At 45.6% G+C, this 22,466-nt stretch overlaps 1 protein-coding gene across 2 annotated transcripts; it reads right to left on the reverse strand.

Moving 5' to 3' along the window:
• Positions 1-13,926: 13,926 nt before the first annotated feature.
• Positions 13,927-18,625, reverse strand: LOC133911607 (serine carboxypeptidase-like 26). 2 transcript variants are annotated; one of them, XM_062353937.1, is made up of 10 exons: positions 18,268-18,625; positions 17,804-17,911; positions 17,237-17,332; positions 17,056-17,148; positions 16,425-16,513; positions 15,623-15,898; positions 15,374-15,519; positions 15,188-15,283; positions 14,748-14,853; positions 13,927-14,642 (listed from the first exon to the last, which is right to left on the reverse strand). In XM_062353937.1, the coding sequence occupies exons 1-10, from the start codon at positions 18,545-18,547 to the stop codon at positions 14,493-14,495; spliced, it is 1,440 nt and encodes a 479-aa protein (XP_062209921.1). In that variant the 5' UTR covers positions 18,548-18,625; the 3' UTR covers positions 13,927-14,492. The 2 variants fall into 2 exon arrangements, with proteins under 2 accessions (XP_062209921.1, XP_062209915.1); XM_062353931.1 differs by having other exon boundaries at positions 15,374-15,522.
• Between the last annotated feature and the right edge of the window lie 3,841 nt (positions 18,626-22,466).

Genomic DNA, 22,466 nt, shown 5'->3' on the forward strand with positions numbered 1-22,466 from the left:
TAACCTGTTTCCAATCAACATTCCTTAGTTTCCTATAATGAATAGGTATGCCTAAATATCACAAAGGGAATTCACCAGTACCACAGCCGAAAAGCTCGGTGCACTGCTCGATCATGGATTGGGTGTCACCAAAGCAAAACAATTTGTTCTTATGAAAATTTATCTTAAGACCCGATAGTTGCTCAAAAGCACAAAGCAATAGCTTCATATTTCGAGCTTTTTTAAGGTTATGATCCATAAAGAGTATCATGTCATCGGCATATTGTAGAATAGAAATATCATCGTCTATAAGATGAGGCACCACCCCATAAATTTGCCCATCTACTTTGGCCCTTTTGATAAGAACGGCTAGCATGTTAGCTACAATATTGAACAAAATTGGGGAAAGTGGGTTGCCTTGTCGGAGGCCCTTTTTTGTTTGAAAAAAAGGTCCAACATTATCATTCACTTTAATTGCTACACTACCTCCCGAAAAAAGTCTCAATCCAAAAAATCCACTTGGTCGAGAAACCTTTCATTTGTAAAGTCTGCAGAAGGAAAGGCCATTTGACCTTGTCATACACCTTCTCAAAATTCACTTTAAAAATTACTCCACTTATTTTATTTCTGTGTAATTCATGTATTATTTCATGTAAGATGATGACTCCCTCTAGGATATTTTGTCCTCACATGAACACAGTTTGAGTTGGACTGACCACTCAACCCGCAACGGAATTAATCCAGTTTGTGGCTACCTTAGTGAAAATCTTAAAGCTGACATTCAGCAAACAAATAGGTGTATAATTTGTGGAATAAATTCATCAAGTCAAACTTGATGAGATCCCAGAATCTCTAGTAAAATTCTGCCAGAAATCCATCCGGGCTGGGAGTTTTATTGTGTTTCATGTTGAACACAGCATACCGAACTTCCTTCTCCAAGAAGGTCGCCGTAAGGAATTCATTCTCTGCCTTTGAGACCTGAGTGACGTTATCATTTCTGGACCCATCCAGTGAGAAGGAGTTGTCCTTTGTTAGCCCAAACAAGGTATTATAATAATTGGAAATAAAGACCTTTAAAGCGCTATCGTCTTCAATTTTGCCTTTTTACTCTAGGAAAAAGATTTGTTCCTTCCTATGTTTGCCATTGGCAACCATCTAGAAGTACTTGGTATTATTATCACTAGCAAGACATCCGTCACCTTCGTATGCTGGTACATCTTAAGTTCTTCTTCACGAAGAAGTCTATCCAGTTGATCTCTAGATTGAGCCAATTGCTCCCCCTCAATGTCGGTCAGGCCGCGTACCTTAGCGGTAATATCCAAATAATCTACAATGGACTAAAGGTTGTATTTTTCTTGTTTGTAAGTACTACTAGTATGGGCCACCCAACCTCGTAGATGTCTACGCAAGGCGCTCATTTTGTTATTCCATCGTTGGGCATGGTTACACCCTTCTATTGGCTTATTCTAGATTTCCACCACACGGTCATAGAAATCATCCCTAGTAAACTAGCCAAGTTCAAATTTGAAGTGCCTCTTGTTCCTTGAGAAAGTCGTCATTCTAGTGTCAGGCATCAGGGGCGTGTGGTCCGAAACACCTCTATCCAGAGCGTGTACAGAGACCAACGGACATTTAGACTCCCATTTTGTAGTCATAATAACTCTATCTAACTTTTCATAAGTCAGATTTGGAAGAAAGTTTGCCCAAGTATATTTTCAACCCATTAAAACAATTTCTCTAAGATCAAAGCTATCAATGACAGTATTGAACAGAAAAGCCCAATGGTTATTATATCTGTTGTTATTCTTCTCGCTACTATTCCTCAAGATATTGAAATCCCTGCCAATCAGAGTTGGGAGTTGGTTCTGCTGGCAGGCACACATTAACTCTGCTAGGAAGCTAGATTTGAAGTTGTCCTGTGCCGGTCTATAGACTGCCATAAGGATCCATTTAAATTTGTCTATCTTGTTGCTTAGATGGAATTTGACAAAAAATTCTCCTTCCGCAATCAGAGACAATTCTAGAGTGGATGCATTAATCCTGAGGAGTATGCCTCCAGACCTATCGCGAGGGTGGAGACAATGCCAAACAAAATCAGTGCCTCCTGAAAGGCGAGCCTGATTCGATCTTGACATATCGCTCTTCCTAGTCTCTAATAAAGCCACAAAATCCAGATTATGCTCCCTAATACCATCAGCGACACACCAAAATTTAGCAAAGTCGGATAGACCTCTGCTATTCCAGAATATGCCTTTCATTGGAAAACACTTTTATTGGATTTTTGGGCACTGTTCGGAGCCTTTCCCCCTTTTGTCTTATAGGATGATTTAGATTTTCTAACATTAGCCATAAGGTCACAAATTTTTGTGCCTAGCTCCGCATCATCCCAATTGACCTCTGACACTTCCTCATCATCACTTTCATCAAAGGGATTTAACACTTTTGTGGAGTCATTATTTGACAATTTGCTCGTTGATTTGGAATTAGGTGCCACCTTCATCCTATCAATTTCTACATGTTTTAGAGCATTGATAGAAAGTTGTCTCATCGCTACAAATACTCAAAGAAACACCTAATTTGCCCAAATTTGAAGTAAATCTATCATTAGGTAAAGAAGCAATAGAAAAGGTGGAAGAAGAATGTGGTAAACCTAAATTAGTATCATGAGAGCAGGTAGCCGAGTATGGTGACTTGGAGAGATCAGTCACCCCTCCTGTCCTTCAATGGAGAATCCAGATTATGGACAGCAATTCACTTCATGGCCTTGGCCATGGAATCTTCATCTGCCACAGCAATGTTGTCTGGTGAGAATACCACATTGCAACGGCCGCTTCGGCGTAGACCAGCACATGCTACCTTGATCATCTGAGCCAGAGCAGGAACCAAGGGCGCCGCAGCAACCCGGGAAGTCGCGGCCTCATTAAATGGTGCAGTAGCCCGAGGCACGAGTTGTGTCGAAGTAGCCTCATGCCCTTGGTGGAAGATAGCCGGCCCTAGGAGTGGTGACGTAGCCACTAGAGACGTCGCAACCACCTTAGATGGCACATCTCCCTAAACCTGCATTGCTACCAAAGTTGGTGAGGTCCGCTGGGACGACACCGTGGCCTCGGGCGTGAGAAAAGTTGGAGGAGACTCGCGCCCAAGGTAGCTAGCAGTCACCGGTAGCTCCATCGAGGACACATCTGGAGCTTCTGCCATAGAGGCAGCAGCTGGATACGCTTGAAGAGCAGAACACAGACCTATCGACGGAACCAGTGTAGTCACCAAGGGTGCCACATCGACTAGGGAAGAAGCAGGCGCTAGGGATGGCACGACCACCATAGACGCTGCATCACCCTGAGTAAGCGCCACCACCTGAGCCTTAGCCACCATCTGAGATGTCGCATTAGCCCCAGACACATGCAGAGTCGATGTAGCCTCGCACCCATGGCATTAACAGTCGGCGCACACAGGGATGACTTAGGCACCCGAGACAAAGTGGCTACAACTGGAGACTCCAAGAGAGCAGATGCAACAGAAGCTTGCATGGCTGGTGCACTGTTTGACAGAGTTGTACGATGTCGGCATCTTGGATTGAACAGTTGACAACTATGTGACTCAGTAGCTGCGGAAGTGATGAAAGGCACAGTACAGACCGTCCCCCATGTTCCATTTATCGAGAGCACATCTTCATGGTTTTGTCCACCTGCATATGTGTCGAGTTATGTGCTGTTTCATCAGAGGTAGTAGATTCATTTTTCTTTAATTTTTTGGACTTCTCGTCCGACCCATTGGTGTGGTCCTCATTTTCATCGAGCAAGTTGTCATCATCATCATTAAAATCCCCACTCATAGATGGATCAATTGAACCATTCTCGATGATGAAACGCTAATCTTCCAAAGCAAAGGAGACTTCATACCCATCAACGCCAAACACTATGTCTGTTTTTACCAGCAACAGCTTGGCATCCATCAAGGTAACCTACATACGAATAATGCCTCGCCACCGAAGGCAGTTCATATCGATCTCCTGCGTAGCGCCAAGCATTGTGCCAATGGCCTAGATGGCCAAGTAGTGTCGATACGAAGGTGGAATTCCAAAGACATGCACCCAGACTTTATCCAGTTGATAGTGTGGGGATGGAACATCGGATGGCACCCATTCTCCAAAAGGGAGTGTTACCCTGTGTGCTTTAAGATGAAAGTTAACTTTAACCATCTTGTGAAGCTCCTCCAATGTAGGAAAAGCCACAAGAAAGGTGTTTGCCCCTTTAGGTATTGCCTCCCAATTCCATTCTGAGCAGATGAGACCCCTAAGTTCATTTTGGATCACATCTACGGTTACCCGACCACCCATGATAGATAGGATAGCAGTTGGGGATGATTGAGGAACGATATCTTTATGCCCGGTCTCGGAGATATGAAAGAACCCAAGTTTGATCCTTCCGAAGCCGAAGAGGGTCGCATTTGGCTCAACCAAAATAACGGACACTTGGTAGGTAGGTGATCCTTTTTGTCACAGATTTTGCAGTATAGATTCGCATCACATTGCTCCGCAACATACCCTTTGGTCTTACACCGGAAGCAATAGGGCTTTTTCAACTTTGATGGACCCTCTGTGACATCATTTGCAATCAGCGAAGATGACGGCGTCGCAGCCTTGTTCGACCAAGAAGCAGCGCCCGTGGTAGAAGAAGGTGTTGCCGGTGGTCTTCCTCGGCCGCGACCTGGGCCGGCCACGCGAGTGATGGAATGCCCCCCAGCCGGTGGCCGCTGCACACCCGAGGCTCCAAACGAGAAGGTGCTCGGTTGTGATGAACCAGGACCAGCATTGTCCCCGAAACCACACGAAGAGCGCCAGCCGCAGCGGTAGACATCAGGGATTTGAAGATCGGCGCCGGTGGTTGTTGAAGATTTCCCTGGCCTGGAGGCATCTGAGCTGGCGTATTTTGCGCCAAATGGGAGGCCTGCCCTGCTCCCCTCGAACTACCGGACATCAGACTAGAGGGAGTTTCTTAACCACTGCCTGCCATCATCACCTGAGCGTATGACAGTTTTCGTGTTTGTGTCAGTTCTTTGCTCTTTGCATGGCAGTGGGATGGAAAAATGGAAGCAATGCCTTCAGAGGGAAACTTTGGATGTATGATTCGGCGTCTATCACATATGGCACCAAATACATCTTTCCAATTTCTTCCATGTGTTGTCCTGGGCGCTCTATCAATTGAGTAGACAGCCAATCCTTTGATGCCGCCCTGGTTGATCCTATCACCGAATTTGGAAACACGCAAGGCCCTTCCTTGTTTGGAAGGTTAGATTTTGTCATGGACAGCAGCTTTGCCGACAGGTAATCTCCGAAAGCAATAGGAGGAGACCTCACCTTTGGCAGCGGACCTTTCTAGGGCCACAAAATTCATCCACGGCTTTTCCCCTGGCGCCCTGGGACTTTGGGGGCCTCCGATGAGCGATTGGTAGGAGCACCAACTATCGTGGCAGCAATGACCCTGCTAGGTTCGAGCAGTTGACGATGAGATGGTTAGCCACAGCCTCTACAATGCGAGACACCAGCAGATCATCATCACTGTCGTCGACACCCTTTTTCGCGCGGATGATCTCATCATCAGAGAATCCAGCCAAGCGCGCCTCCTGGATGAACTCCGCAACAGAAGGAGAAGGAAAGCTTAGAGCCCTTTCAGACCGATCCGAGGTCGGTGTTGCCCTGTCCATTCAAGGACGCCGGCCGGACTTCTGATCTAACCCGGATCAGGAGCAACCCCTTCAGTCCATTGTCGCAGGCAGGAGGAAGAAGATGACCTCGACCATGGCGGCCAGCAAGGCCGGCGGCGTGCGGGCAGGCCGGTGGTGCGACAATGCAGATGGCGGAAAGGAAAACGCCACCAAGATCGCCTCCAGGAAATCCGGAGGCAAAAGCCACTCAGTGGGCGACTAGGTATGGCGTTGCTTGCGTCATCGACTTCCCACTCTCGCGATGGAGCACACCCGCGGGAAGCTGTGACCTCACTTCTATGGCCCGTACAGGGTTGTCGAGATGATCAATCCGGTGGTGTACCGGCTCGAGCTGCCATCAGGATCCCGCATTCACGACGTCTTCCATGTTGAGCTACTAAAGAAGTTTGTGGGCATTCCCCCTACAGCTCCACTAACACTACCGCCCACACATAATGGTGCAGTTATCCTTGTTCCTGGCCACGCTCTCAAAGTCAGGTTGGCTCGTGGAGTCCGACAAATTATGGTTCAATGGCACGGCCAGCAGGTGTCAGCAGCTTCATGGGAAGATCTTCAGGAGTTTCAAGCGTGCTCCCAGAATTAACTCGAGGATGAGCTCTTATCGAGGGGAGAGAGATGTTATGCGGGGCCGGGCCTATAGCTGCCCAACCAGCAGTCTGATTTGATCTGGCTAGAAGATAACGGTAAGAGTCCGATTTGATTTGGTTAGGCGATAAGTTATGTAAGTTAGGATTTGGATTCGGATTGAGTAGGAGATAAGTTTGGTAGACCACAACTACTACCTACGCAATCAGCCCCAAAACACAAGTCACAACACTTGTATTCTATAGATATATTATTTTTCATTCAAAATTGAACAGAGCAGTAATTGCGAAAAGATGACCAAGGTTTCACTTTATAATTTATTATGAGAAAATTAGGCACAGTTAGACATGAATGTCAGTTTGAGTTCTTTTTATTTTCGATTATCATGCGGTGACTCAATTCTAAGGTCATCCAATTTTTTGGTACTTTCCATCTTACCGATCTACTCTAAGCTCATCAAAGCAGGACTGAGAGTCTGGCTCTACACACTACCGGAGACAGCTTCTTTGCCGAGTGCCTCAGGCACTCGGCAAAGGACGATATACACTCGGCAAAGGCTTTGCCGAGTGCTACACTCGGCAAAGGGCGCTCGGTAAAAAAATTGTCGGCAAAGACCTCTTTGCCGAGTGCACTTTATCGGGCACTCGGCAAAGGCTTTGCCGAGTGCTAAGCTGACACTCGGCAAAGGCCTCCGCTTTGCCGAGCGCCAGTGAATCAAACACTCGGCAAAGGTGGCGTCTGTGCCGAGTGCCACCTGGAGGACACTCGGCAAACAGGCCATCTTTGCCGAGTGCCTGGACCGTGGCTCTCGGCAAAGCATGTTGTCAATTTGCCGAGTGTCATGGCCATTGCACTCGGCAAAGTGACTGACAACAGCCTTTTTTATTTGTTTTTGACATCCCATCCAAACAAACAGATATATATATAACAAACATCACCAACATCACATATATATCATCAACAGCACATATATATCACCAACACCACATATATATCACAAACATCACATGTCTCACAATATATCACAAATAAGTTCACAAGTAATCCAAGTGCTCCATCATCTACAACCATAATTGCAAATAGAAGTACCATTAACAACCACAAGTATCATCACCAAGATGGTCAATGAAACTGATTTGGTGAATGATTCGCTGAAGCATGAGGATCGTTCGATGCCGCCGATTGATTCTGCACAAAGGAGAAGAGATTGCATGTGTGAGACAAGATAAATATATACCATACATGAATAAAACTTTCATACTCCACTAGGTTTGACCGTAAGCATGAACATACAAACTAAAACATTTATACTCACAGGAGTAGAATAGTGAGGAGGTGGAGGTGGAGGTGGAGCGAATAGCGAAGGTGGCGGAGCCACACCCGTAGCGGCGCCAATACTTTGCATGTACTGAAGAATCTCCACCATCCTCCGCTGCTCGGCCTCCATCGTCGCCTGCATTTGCTCCCGTATCCTCCTCTCTTGTTCCAGCTGGGCCTACAATATATTCACCCTAATGTTACAATAATGCAAAGGAAAGGTATGAAAAAACCAATGAACGACGAATAAACCAGGAATAACCTCGAGTGCCTCCACCCGGTGGTGTGAAGTGTCCTTCCGAGGTCGTATGGCCGGGCTCGTGCTCGTGCTGCTTGCTCGAATCTGGGAGAGACTGGGAGTAGCGGCCGAGTCGATTGCGCCGTCGCCAATCCAGTATCGCCCATGCTTCTTGCCTCCTCCCACCCTCACGACGACTTCTCCATCAAGGTCCTCGGTGCTCGGATCGTACTCTGGCCCATGGACCTCCCTTGCCATCGATGTGTACTCACTAAGGCAGTTGTGGACGGTCGCATTGCTGTACGCCTCGGGCCCGTCCTCCGGGTTGTAGTCGACGTCGGACGTCGCCTTGCCCTTGTGGGCCATAGAAAATGCCTTGAAGATGGAGCAAGGCTGGCCACCATGTGACGCCGACTGCGAGAAAAACAGCAAGATGATTAGAAATCATGCAGAATTGAGCGTTAGAATAAATAAATGAATTCGCGTACCCATGTTTGTGCGTATCCGCTGAGGTTGCGGCTGCCTTGATGGTGTGCTACACCTGGCATCATCAAACGCCGCTCCCGGCACAAGTTGTGCGTCTCCTCCCACTCGCGTGAGCACCACTTGTCCACCATCTGTTCCCAGCACTGGGGATGCACGGCGCACCAATAAGGAATCATCTACAGGCCATCAAGTACATGACATATCAGAAGATGAAATTAAGCCTACTTAATCTCAAAAGGAATCAGTATTAATGTTCTGTATTTACCTGCAGGTACTGGTCCCGGGTCAGCGTCATGGTTCTTGCGTCCCTTTTGGTGACCTTCGTTCCAACGACGGTCCCGTGGTAAGTTACGACGGCCTGGATGCGCGCCTCGTAATGCATGTCCACAACGAGTTTTTTGCAGCATTTGGTAGCCACCGCATCCGCCCTGGCCTCATGTCCGTCCTGGCATCTAAAGAAATCCTGCATACAAACACGATGTATCCATTCATTATTTCAAGAATGTCCAATAAATACGATGTATTGAGCAATGTAGTGCGAGGAAGACTTACCCACAGCTCTTGCTTCACCCGCTCCGCCTTGTTGTTGAATACCCTGCGGGCCCGATCTGCAGCATCGGGGGCGGCGGCGTAGTGGTCAAACGAGTAGGCCGGCCCCGTCACTCCGGCGTACTCAACCAGGCCAGGGAAGTGCTCCTTGCACAGAAGACCGAGGATGCCATTGACTTGGCGTGTGTGAGCACCTCCACTCGCCACAATCGTCCAGTTCCTGCCCAAGTGATTAACAATCGTCCAATTTCTATTTTGATATTCAACATATCATATAAAGTAGTGATAACATCTAAAGTTACTTACTTTTCCCCCTCGGGTCGAATCAGCGGGCGTCTCTCACGAGGTATCGGTCGCTGAGGGAGGCTCGCGGGACCTCGCAAGTAGACGCTGGACGAACTAGAGGAAGCGGAACCCCCTGCTGTCGCCTCCTCCAGCGCGTCCTCCAGCGCCTCCTCCTGCGCGTCCTCCTGCGCCTCCTCGGCGTCCTCCTGGGGCACCTGCTCCTCCTCCTCCTCCTCACGCAACGGGGCGGCAGGCGACGACTCCCTCCTGCAGCTGCTCCTCCTTGTCCTTCGGTACAAGGACGTTAGCTTCCTCATCCCACCGCCCACCATCTTTGTTCAATCACCTGCAATTAAAAAGAGTAAACCAATAAGCACAGATAAACAAGAAGTACTTAGAAAGAGATGCAAAATAAACAAAACGTAATTACAAAATAACATAGTATTACATGTATTAGAAATAATCTTCATGATCGGGATTAGCTGGATCATAAGTCTCATCATCACTATCAATCATGTCGAAATAATCAACACTATCCGAATGAGCAATGTTGCCATTGTCATTGTCTAAATGTAATCGCTCAAGCATTTGTAAGTCCTTCACATTTTGCACCTCATCTCCAACGTCCTCTTCAATAACCGTTTCATTGTCTACTTCCATTCCGATCGCTTCGGTTAAGTCTATCTCAAACCTCCCTTCTAGTCCCTCTTCTTGAAAGAACTCTCCGTCATATGTGTTTGGGTCTAAGTTGTAATCTTCATCGTTTGGGACAGGCACTTTACCGTGTGGCGATACCCTGTGCACAATATCCCAACCCTTAAGATGCCTTATGGTTTGACACGCATATGGGAGATAATAAACTTGCGTGGCCTGTTGGGCCACAATATAGACATCGTCTCCTGGTAAGACGGAATCCTGTCGAATTTTGACTAGCCCAAGATTACAATATGTCCGTCTCGTTACTTCAGGATCAAACCAATGGCATTTAAATATGACGGGATTAAAAGGTTTGGAACCATGAAACTTGAGTTCGTATATTTCTTCAATTCTTCCATAATACTCGACCTCATCAACGCCGGGCGTAAAAACTCCAGAACTTGTGGTTCTTCGATTGGGCCGACTCTGCTCGTAGCTTGTTGTGCGAAAGCGATATCCATTCACGTCATAACCAGAAAATGACCTGACCCTATAGGCAAAGCCATCGGCAACCTGTCTCAACTCGGCACACATAGACGCATCCCTCTGGCCCTGCAAGCTCAAGCAGGATACATCGTTATATTATTCGCACGTATGAGTAACTTGGAATGTCAAACTACGTACGAGATTGAGGGGGATAACGAACACGGGCCAACATGTGTATGGGGCAGCCATCATTCCATAAGGATTGAACCCATCTGTTGCCAGCGCAACACGTACATTACGAGCCTCTTTAGCTTTCTCATGATGAATGCCATCAAAGTGGGTCCATGCTTCACCATCGGATGCATGTACCATCCTGTCAGGATTGTATCGTTTGCCATTTTTGTGCCATGTCATCTGTTTCGCGGATTCCTCGGTCATGTATAGCCGTTGGATCCTCGGTATGAACGGAAGGTGCCGTAGGATTGTCACGGGAATGTCAAGCTGCCTCTTCTGGCCATCACCAGAATCTACCTCCAGGAACCTAGATGATTTACACTTTGGACAGTACTTTGCTTCCACGTATTCTTTCCTAAATAGGACGCACCCCTTCGGGCAAGCATGTATTTGCTCATACGGCATCTTAAGTGCACGAAGGAGTTTCTGGGACTTTAAAGCCATTATGCGTCCAATGGCATCCAGTTGAGAAACCTTTGTCTGGCCGTGAAGGGGTTTCTGTGCCGCGGCAAACATGTCGTAGAACGCCTTTGCGGTTGCCTCTGGCTCCTCCTCCGTACATCCTTCAGCGAACTGTGCCTCGTGATAGTCATTTAACATGTTTGCTACCCCGGCATCAGCATCATAATCCTCGACGCGTGGTCTCACCACCTCCTCTCTCATACGATCGGCTTCACCATGGTAGACCCACCGGGTATAGTCCGCCGTAAATCCATTCTTCCAAAGATGTTCCCCCATGACCTTCTTCGTTTGTCTTTTCCTGTTTGCACATTTGCTGCAGGGACAGCAAATTTTACTCGCTCCTTTAGCAGCCACGCCAAATGCCCGTTCCAAGAAAGCATCGGTCTTGTCGATCCATTCATTGGTGACCTGACCCTAACTTGCGCGGCCCGTGTACATCCACTCACGGTCCTCCATCCTCTAACATATATAGCGGCGAGTAATATAAACATCAATTGCATCTACACGACGTTCCTACTATCTAATAGGTGAGGATAGGTCCTAATCCCACGCGAGGATCCGTAGATGAGGTTAGTTTCCATGCTCTACTCCTATTCGAGACAGAATTTCGGCAGCACCTCCCCGCTGTTCTCCAAATACACGTCCTGCTAGGGAGAGTGTGTATCCGGAGAACAACAGGGAGATGATGCCGAAACTCTGTCTCGGATCGGAGCAGACCATGGAAACTAACCCCACCTACGCATCCGCGGGCTGTCCAAAAAACGTGGACAATTTGAAACAGATACGGTTTTAGATATGGAAATATCTGCATATTTCCAACCGTATCTCTTTCGAACGGGAGACGCCTAACTGGGTTACGTGATCTACGACCATGATACGGAAAGAGGGGTTATACCTAGGGTGGCGGTGGAGTCAGGCTAGCGGGGCCGTGGCGGGTCGGTGCAGTGGCGAGGCGACGCGGTGCAGGCAGACCCGCAGCGGCAAGGAAGGCGATCGGGGTCGCCGAGGTACTCCGGCGCCGCTCTGACTGGCTCTTCTCTGCAAAAAAAGAAACATAAAACTGTCAATACAAAATTTCGGCAGCACCTCCCCTGCACGGTGAGGTTTCCAAAACCTGCAAGAAATCCAACGGCACGATGGCCGACATGCACATATATATGAACGGCACGATGGCCGACATGCACAAGATTATATCCAACCACATATATATAACAATGTCATCATTCTTTTTCCCTCTAACTATGGTTCTAGCTTTATCCACGATGTATTGCAAACTAGGAAGGTAATCACACTTCTTCCATGAGCAGTCTCCAACCAAAACTACCGACTACCAAGGTCTTTTTTTTATACAGCACCAAAGGTTTAAATTATGCATTAGGACAGCAGGACTCTATCGCCGTACCTGCGGCGGACGGAGGAGGCGAACGCCGAACCGGTCTAGGGCCCGAGCGGCAAGGCCCTAGACGGCGCAGGGGAGGCCCGGGCGGAGCACCTGCACGGTGCGCACGGCGCACCAGGGCGCGGGCGGGCGCGGGCGCGGGCGCCGCGGGCGCGGGCGGGCGCGGGCGCGGGCGCCGCGGGCGCGGGCGCCGCGGGCGCGGGCGGCCCGGGCGGAGCACCTCCACGGTGCGCACGGCGCACCAGGGCGCGGGCGGGCGCGGGTTGCAAGCATCGTACGTGACAACTTGTGCAAAACCTTCTCAAATTTTTATCACAGCCTCCACATATGATATCATGACATCTTGACAAGTTTCATGATTTTCGGACTTCGTTTGCTTTTTATACAATTTAAAAATAACTCGACCGCAAGTTCGTGGTCATGTTTCGTGAACAAGATGTTCGAAATTTGTGGTCTGTTCCTGGATACGGCCTCACATTATACTAAATAACATGAATATCATTTTTCCATTCATTTTTTTTCATTATTCGAATGACTAGCAGTTATAATTTGAATTATCCAAGAAAATTTAATTAATTGAAATAAATTAAAGAAATATAGAAAAAGTCCGAGAAATGTGCCACATTGGAACATGGAGTACCAGGTATTGTATGAGGACTGCAGAAAAAGTTTGGAGGTCAAAAGTGAAAAAAAAAATTAGGGTTTGCCGAGTGTCAAAAAATGACACTCGGGAAAGGAGCCTCTTTACCGAGTGCCATATGTTTGCCGAGTTCTTTATCTCTGGCACTCGGCAAATTGCCTCTTTGCCGAGTTCTTTCTCTGTGGCACTCGGCAAAGAGCCTCTTTGCCGAGTGCCAGATGTTTGCCGAGTTCTTTCTCGCTGGCACTCGGCAAAGAGGCTCTTTGCCGAGTGCCCGATAAAAAGCACGCGGCAAAGTCTGGGACACTCGGCAAAGAAGCCGTCTCCGGTAGTGACAGGTATGCTTCCTCTTAATCATTTTACAGTTCTCCTATCTAAGCAAAGTAGACATTGTTGCTTATCCATGTACAGATATTTTCCTCTGAAAATACTTGCTGTAACCTTTCTGCAACATAATAAAGATTCTTATCTTTGGCAACTTAAACCTATAGAGTAAATGCCATTTTAGTGTTAGGGCTCCAAAGATAACTCTGTCAATGCAGTGGAGATGCAGACGGTAGGGTCCCAGTGATCGGGTCACGGTGTTGTGTGGAAGCCCTTGGCCTGCCTATCAAAAGACACAGTGGCAACCTTGGTACCTGAACAAACAGGTCGGAACTTCTGAAAAATTTCTCCGGTTACGACGATACTGTTCGTTAATTTAGTCTCTGAATGTATATCTGTTCGGTATTGTAGGTTGCAGTAAGATTTGTGGAGTACCATGGCATGACTATGGTGACAATCCAAGGGGCTGGCCATTTGGTGCCCCTCAACAAGCCTGAAGAAGGGCTTGCACTAATCGACACATGCCTTCTGGGGAAACAGCTTACCACGCACAGATGACAAAGTTTGGGGTTGTGGTGAGGTTTATTTGTGTCAAAAGTTGCTCAAGGATGAAACAATTACGTGAGAGGTGGGGAACAATAACATAACTGAAAGATACATAAGTTTTCTCTATCAGGAGTAGTTTTGATTTGAGGCTGATCCTATTGAACACTGAAGTTTGCCATTGCAGTTACATTTTGTATTTCCTACTGTCTTTCGAAAAGCTGCTTGGAAGTTTTCTGTTGATCAGGACATTGCACATCTATGGGATCTCAAATCTCAGGCACTTACACTGATGAAGTTGTGCTAAATGGTAAAAACAAATACCGGTGGCATGTACGAGTCTTTGTGACAATCGAGGCTTTGTTTCTCTTCTTCAGAAGAATGGAAAACATGTGCCACGTCTATGAATTATCATACATGGCCGATATCATTAGTTGAATTGACTATAAACCATTTCTCATGGTCAAATTAGCAAAAGTTTATTTAAGTTGGTGCGTACAATTGGTACATATAGAGCCTACACTGTATGATTTGTTATGTCGATCTCAATATTGATTATTTCTTCACTCTTTCTCATTCAGTAAATTTCATTCTGGTACTATCCATCAGTTGTTTTTTGTTGGCAGTTGTCTGTCTGAAAGGAAGGAAGTGATTATCACAAGCGCCTCTTCTGGCTTATCTTGAGGCACATCATGGCCAGCTCCTCTGACAGTGGCCATTGTCAGTCCTTCGTACTCGACAAACCTTCCAGCAACCTATATTGCATTTATTTAACATTGTTATAATATTAAATGGCTATTGCAAGATATTGCCACAGTAAATAGATATGGGAACTTAGGGCTTGTAATTAGGTGGCTAACCTGATCTTTCAAGTACCATGGTTGCCACTGTGACTTGACAGGAAGGCCAAGTGCTTCTACCCAATACCGGGATCCAATAACCGGAACCCTACCATCTACGTCTCCACTGTAAAAATAGAAGAAAAAAAAACAAAAACCTTAAATAACAAGGACCCAGTAAACGATGGAAAGAGTTGAACCAGTATCAAGGCTCAAATGAACATAAGAACCGGTCCTGAATGCAAGTCCGACAGTTAGGAAATTCAGTAAGCAAAATGAAGACATTCAAGGGCAGCCTGAGATGTTACAGGAAACTATATTTAGTTGAAACATGATGTAAGATTGACAGATAAAAGTAATGCCAATTAGATAACTCTACTCCTCTTTCTGATTTCTGATATATAACAGTTGTTCTCTTGCTCTAATTTCGAAAGGAAACAAGTAAATTGCTGGAGCCAAACCTGTAGATCCAAATTCTTAGTCCAGCCTTGACAAGCTTAGAGTAAATAGGACGAACAGAAAAGATGTTGTCGTGGTAGTTGTCGAAAATTGAGTAACTGCAACAAAGTGTACGAAGATATGCTGTCATGCCTGGTACCAATTAGTATTAGGGATGCATTAAAAAGAAGCTCATGCAAATATGCCACCTGCAGATACTCCATTTTCTATCCTTGATCCATCCACTGATATTCGCATGAAGTGATTTCTGTACATCCATCCTGTTCAAGTAATCTTCGATGTGGGTTGAGTAGCAAGGATCATATCCCGTGTACATCCTCAATCTTTTGAACTTCTTCTGAAAAAATTACATTCAGCTATCTTCAGTAGCTACCTTCATTTCACCCCATTGTCGTATTCCTATAGTACCAATAGAAGTCATTGAACAGTGCAATTACCTTGGCATTCATTTCTACAGTGCTGTCAGAGGTGGACGAAAGTGCTGATTCATCAGTATTGCACTTAGGTGCGTACACGTTAAAGATGTCGATCTTATCGTACTGCGTGTATACAAGGTTCATTGCATGTGCACATTCCTCGGTACGGGTATGGATCCTGAAGTCACAAACATTTTTTACACGCTCATAAAGTTGATCTGAGATCACAGAGTGGCTCCAAGCGAACTCGACTAGCCCGTTTTCATCATAGTAAACATCAGTCACTGCATTGCCAACCTGTTAAAGGTAGGTGCATATTAGTTGCTCGAAGTATTTTTGAGGAGCATCCTGTGTGCAGAATATGCTTTAGCTATAGTTATTGAGAGAAGTGCATACAAATTATTCGAAACTCAGTCACAGAAAAATGGTAGAACAACTAAACAAGTAACTACAAGGAAAAGAAGAACCATGTGAAAGACAAAATAAAAAAATGCACCACTGATTACTCATTTCCAGCTTTTTTGCGGGAATACTCATTTGCAGTTTTTGAAACTAGATGTATTCATTTTTTTCCAATAGAAAGAAATTCAGCAATTATCAGAAATAAACTATTTATGTATGACATGTACAAGAAACTACAATATGTGAGAAGTCCTAAATTTTATTTGTCCAAATAGACTTCTCAATTTCCAAATTCCCAATACAACAGTCATTGAAGAAGACTTAATTATTATGACTTTAAATGAAAATAATTGTCATGTATTTAGTATTTCCCCTTTCTAAATTGCCAAAAATGAAAAGGAGATGGTTTTTAAGTGCTTACAATAAATCCTTTCAAATTGGTATTTTGATTTGCCTCAAGGTGCTTGTTGCGCTCATACACCACTTCAGCAAGCTGAGGAACATAATGGCCTGTTACATCAAAGTTGGTAAGTGCCATAATCCTAAAGAGTTTGTTACATGTGTTTCACGGATTGGTTGTTGTGGTTTGCCGCATAGACTCTCATGCGTTTGTGTGTGATCAGTAGGATAACCACCATACTTTTCACCCTACATTTTGTTGGATCAGACACTTTTCTACTCTTTGACCCTCAATATGATTGTTTTGTTTTTTTCCTTTTGCAACAACAAACAAAAATAAGTATTCCAATTCCACTATTCCGACGTATTTTTTAACGGAACAAGCCCCATCAACTTGGTTCGGGACCTAACCAAAGGTGGTGATGGGATTCTTGCATCGGCGTGGACCGAAGACTGTAGAGAATAGGAACCGCATGTATTTAGGCCTTTTGACTAGAGAATATTGGACAGTGGAAAGATATGATTTATTCATGTTTCGCATGATTACTCTACTGATCATTAAAAAAAGGCGAAAGGCGGTATCTTTTCGTTGTGGGCTTATTCAATCTTGCAATTTATGTGTTGGGAGAAAGGGAGCTGTCTGCCCCCCTTACCTGCATAGCTCTCCCCTGAGATGTAGAAGTCATTGTTCTTGTACTGGGGAAACCTGTTGAACCAATTTACTAAGAAGGTGTAGGTGTCCTCGGCTGCATCATTTCAAATTTTCGGTTAAGAAACAGAGTATATCAAACTTGACTTTCTGTTCAGAAAAAATCATGAGATGAAGGTCAATACCGACAAAGCGATCATCAATGTTGTCTAGGTCAGAGGTGGTATTTGTGTATGAGAAGCCAACTCCAACAGGAGACTCCAAGAACAGCAAATTGGCCTCTGAAGAAATTTAGACCAAGGGAAAAAAATGAGTAACTGGGAATTTCTGAAACTATACTGAAAATCACCTTGACTTTCTGAAAAAAAAAAACATAAACACATTAATGCACCAAACACAAAAAATGAATCAGAGGACAAGAATGCAATATCTTTTTTTACAAAAAAAAAAAGGAATCTGGCCTTGGATGACTTCTTTATGAGAACATTCAAGAGATGTCAATGAAATTTTATATATAAATGCTAGATTTTTCGATTGGGCGCATAACAAACTGAGTCACATGCTCATATGGAGAAAGAGACATTATAAATCGATGAAGTTTTTTTCTTAAAAAGAAATGTCGATGAAGTTTATATGAAACATGAAGAGGCAATCATGTGGGTTTAATTTCATTAGTAACAGCGTTGCTGATGCGTCATCTGGATGTAACACACCATTCAAGTAGTAGTAGAATAAGATCGAGAACAGCAGACCTCTATTCCATGAAAATTCGTTGAACTCCAAACCGGTCCCATTGTCATTGACCAAGAGAGGCCCCAGCTCAGAAGCTGCTCCATAACCCACAGATGAGCAACCAGGGCCTGGACGACGGAAAAAATATTCAGTTAAATGACAGTGCAAATAAAGCAGGCAAATATTAAATTGGAAAATAAATACAGAAAGAAGACATGACTTCTAAAAGCAAACCAATGATTTTCTGTAGTAGAATAGAATGATCATAACTCAACAAGAAATAAATCTTATAACAAGTTGATTATTGATCATGGTTCATAGAGCATATGGCCATCATGTACAGCGAATCGCAGCACCAGCGAGGGCAAAAGGACAAGAAAGAGCCAAGAACTGCTTGTTTGCTAACTCATTGTGCATGGCAAGTCATGAAGCAAATTAAAGAAATGAGTCATGAAAAGGTATTTTGGATGAAGTAAGTGACGACCTCCATTGAGCCACAGCAGGAGAGGCTTCTGAGCCGGCGATGCCTGAGCCTCAAAGAACCAGTAGAAGAGCGCCCTCCCGTTGTGCTCGTTCACCGTGACGTACCCCGAGAATTGCGACACCGGAGGCCTCCCCGGCTTCCCGGGGAGGAACCCCACCCGGTCGCCGTCCTGGTCGTCTCGCGCTGCGATCATCGTCGGCAGCAATGAGAAAGCAACCAAGATGGCGAGGAGCGGATGCCAGCGTCGGTACCGGAGCTTCGTCGCTGCAGAAGAGGCCATGGGATCTTAGTGGTGGAGCGAGAGAGTACAGAGCTTTGTGTGTGTGCACTGTGCAGTGTACCACACTACCACTAAGCTCAGGAGGATGGGAGGCAGAGATGTTGCTGCATGGTTCGAGCCATTTATAGCAAGGCGCACTTCACTCATTTGTTTGTCACTTAAGGTGCTTTCCAAATATGCATGTGGGATAAATGGGAAGTCAGTGTTCGAAATGCGTTGACTGGTCAGATGTTCGCTTTGTGACTTGTGAGCCTACTACGCGTGTCGCATGCTCGATGCTCATCTTGCTGCAGCCTCTCGAGCCTCGAGGATGATTCTCTAGAACAGAGTAAATTTCCGAGACGAACTGGTGTTTTATCAGAACAATAAAAAGGCTATCCCTGCGAAACATAGTCCAATATCCCATTGTATATGCTTCAGAAAAGGCACTGAAAAGGAATTTTGGTCGCCCTTTTCAGCTTGGGTGCTTTTATGTGAACACATTGGCTCATGATATTGGTGCATGAACTGAGGTAAAAATAATCTTATTTCACCATTTTCAGATTTGATTTGTCAATCTTGTGGGCGGCCATTGATGTGGTTCTTATGGTTGCGTGGTGAAGGGTGGTATAAAATGTGCAGACCCAATTAATGCACAAAACAAGTGCATCACCGCCGCGCGCGCGAGAGAGAGAGAGGTCTTCAAATGTCATTTTCGTTGGTTCAGAAAAAAGAGTCACGCCAGTTGAGACAATCTAGGAGTCATATTGACGTGAACATCTGCAAAATCAAGTGCAGCAACAAATGGAACCACCTTCCCCTTCTTGTGTTCGTGCTTCTCGGTCGGATGTGGCTCCTTCCCCGCCTCTCCATCTCGCCGCCGGTGAAGACTTAGAACCCTCTCGGTACATTCTTAGTATATATATAACTGGCTTAATCTATGTTAGTGGCTTACACTTTGGGTGGGTTAGCGTGTTAATACGGTTTTAATGCGCGAACGAGTATGGAACCCGATTGGCAAAGCCACAAGGAGTGGCTGAGCCCGTCGGGGTTCGAACCATAGCGTCGCACACCTTGTTAAATAGCTTGTAAAGAAAGCTCCAGGTAAGAGAGATTGGCTTTAAAAAGAAAAAAGAAAAATGCCGATGAGCAGTTAGCATGTCACGCGAAAACCGTTTTGAACGGACTTATAGTGTAAATTAAACTGGTTTTGATAGATTGAGTGCTAGGTTTAGACAGTTTGTGACTTGTGGTTAGGGCTGAAAATTTAGCTCGAAGTTCGTGAGCCTGCTCGGACTCGGAAAAGCTCGGCTCGGCTGTGCCGAGCCGAGCCACATCTCTAGCTCGGCTGCAATTCGAGCCAAGCCGGAAGTGGCTCACGAGCGGCTCGGCGGCCCACTCGCGGCCCAGCCCGTGAGGCAGCAATAATGGAACCGGAGCGGCATGACTCATGAGCAGCAACAACCTGCGACTGCGCGCAGCCCACAGGCCAGAGCCCACTTCCTGGCACACGCGCACGGCTGTTTAGGCCTTTAGGGTTAGGGTGGCACACACAGCCTGTGGCCTGACGCAATGACACCCCGCACGGCCGCACTGCCGCACTGCCGCACGGCCGCCCCGTCGCCACCGCCCGCCCTGTCACACAGCGCACCATCGCCACCGCCCGCCCCGTCGCCGGCTCGCCGCCCCCGAGTTGCCAACCCGCTGCGGCTGTAGCGCTGCGCTGCCCTTCGGGAGTCGGGACTCTAGCCGTGCTGGCCGCCCGCAGCCTCTCCGATCGCACCGGCGTGCCGCCGCAATAATGGAACCCGAGCGGCAATGAAGCGTCATCTCACACGTCACCACCGCCACACAAGCAGGGAAGGGGCGCGCTTCCTCCGCCGGTGCCGAGGTCGCTGTGATGGAGTCTTCACTGGCAGCCGCTACAGATCAGGTACATCACTGGACTCTTCACCGCTGTGATGGAATCATGGAATTGCCTGTCGATTAACAGTTTCGCACAAATGGACCATTCGGTCTTCGTACAATTTTTGTGTGTATAGCATGATAGCACGAGCAACTGAGCAGTGAGCAAGAACGCATGTAGGAATGGGAAAGATTCAGTCAGTTCTTTGGGTTTGTCTGTGGGAAAGCAATTCGTGATTACATGAGTGCAAAAAAGCATAGTAAAATGTAGTTTGGTGCTTTTGATTCCTGGTCCTGCACTCCTGCTTAATTGCCCCGTCGGTTGCGTGCCTTTTGCAAGGAAATTTGCAAATACTCTATGGAAGTTTGTCAAGTTATATTTTCCCTGTTATTTGTATCTAATGTTTTGAGCAAATGTCACTTCTGACAGCACAAAGTAGTCTAATTTGTTGGAGTTGGAGCGAGAGGGAATGCTTCCAGGAGCAAGAGATGATGATGTTGCATGGTATTTATAGGGATCGATGAGTTTGCAGGTTGTTTTTGTCTATTTACATATGCAGATATGCTATAGCTTACTGTCTTGTGGACTTGTGGTGATGAGAGCACCAAACCTTGAACTCCTGAACCTGTGTTTTTATTTCTGCATCAATCATTTTGTTTCTGCAATGATGAATGATGATGTTTGTTTTGTATTTGCATTTGTAGCTATCCAACCCGGACGAGGAAGACCAAGAAGAAAATTCTTTTGCCAAGAACGATGACATGTCTGATATGTCAATGCCAATCGAGAGAGACTCGATTGATATTTCTGATGATGGATTGATCTCTCCAAGATGTAAGAAACAAAAAGGGGTGAAGGTTGGCAAGCGGTCCCTATCAACTTCAGAAGTTTGGAACAACTTTGAGAAGATCAAATTGCCATCCAAGACAGAGAAAGATAAGTTTGTTCTAAAGGCAAAGTGTTTGTTCTGCCATAAATTATATTCTTATACTCAAGGATCAAGTACTTCTCATCTTGGAAGACACATGAAGAAGTGTGCTGCATACTTGAACAAGTTGGCGAAGAAACAAAACCAAGCTCTCCTCAATTATGCTCCATCCAAGGCAAGTGATGTTGGTCTTCCTGTTGTAGTCTCTCCTAGTGAGTATAACCATGAGAAAATTCAAAAATTAATTGCTAAGATGATAATAGTTCATGAGTATCCATTTAGGATGGTAGAGCACACATGGTTTAACATCTTGATGAAGTACTTAAATCCTTCTTATGAGTTTATTGGTAGAAAGACCATAAGAAATGAATGCATTAAGGTTTTTGAGTCTGAGAGAGAAATCCTTTTGAAGAGCCTTAAAGGTGTGGATAGCATAAGTTTAACTACAGATTTGTGGATATTCAACCAGACACTTTCCTATATGTGTTTAGTTGCTCACTATATTGATAAAAATTGGAATATGCAATGCCGTGTGCTGAATTTCATCGAGTTAGACCCCCCACACACTGGATCTGTGATAGCACAAGCTGTGTTTGAATGTGTTGCTGCATGGAAGATAGAGGATAAGATCATCTCAATCACTCTAGATAATGCTTCCAACAATGATGCTGCTGTTCGGGGTTTAAAAGCTAAATTTGCTGCTAGACAATCAACTTCTTTCATTGCAAGATATTTTCATGTCCGTTGTTGTGCTCACATTGTTAATTTGATCGTGAATGATGGTATAGCGGTCATATCACCTTTGATAAGCAATGTAAGAGCATCTGTGAAGTACATAAAGAAGTCGTCATCTCGCATGCACAAGTTTGTAGAAATTTGTAGATCTCTTGCATTGAAAATTGGAGAGGGACTCAAACTTGATGTGTCGACAAGGTGGAATTCGACATACAATATGTTAAAAACAGCCATTGCCTATAAGGAAGCATTAGTGTCTTATGCTGATTCCGATGCAAATTATAGATGGGAGCCTAGTTATGAAGAATGGGATTTGTTTGAAACAATTCAGCTAATACTTGGATCTTTGGCAGAACTAACTACAATATTTT

Source organism: Phragmites australis, chromosome 1, assembly GCF_958298935.1.
Source record: "Phragmites australis chromosome 1, lpPhrAust1.1, whole genome shotgun sequence".
Lineage (NCBI taxonomy): Eukaryota > Viridiplantae > Streptophyta > Magnoliopsida > Poales > Poaceae > Phragmites > Phragmites australis.

What these genes read in the sequence shown, in the direction of transcription:
- LOC133911607 (XM_062353931.1), bottom strand. Translation starts at nt 18,547, where the DNA reads ATGGCCTCTTCTGCAGCGACGAAGCTCCGGTACCGACGCTGGCATCCG. An exon ending in CCAATTTGAAAGGATTTATT is followed by an intron (nt 15,899 to 16,424) that starts GTAAGCACTTAA and finishes TACCTTTAACAG; the next exon opens with GTTGGCAATGCAGTGACTGA. An exon ending in CATGGTACTTGAAAGATCAG is followed by an intron (nt 14,643 to 14,747) that starts GTTAGCCACCTA and finishes AATGCAATATAG; the next exon opens with GTTGCTGGAAGGTTTGTCGA.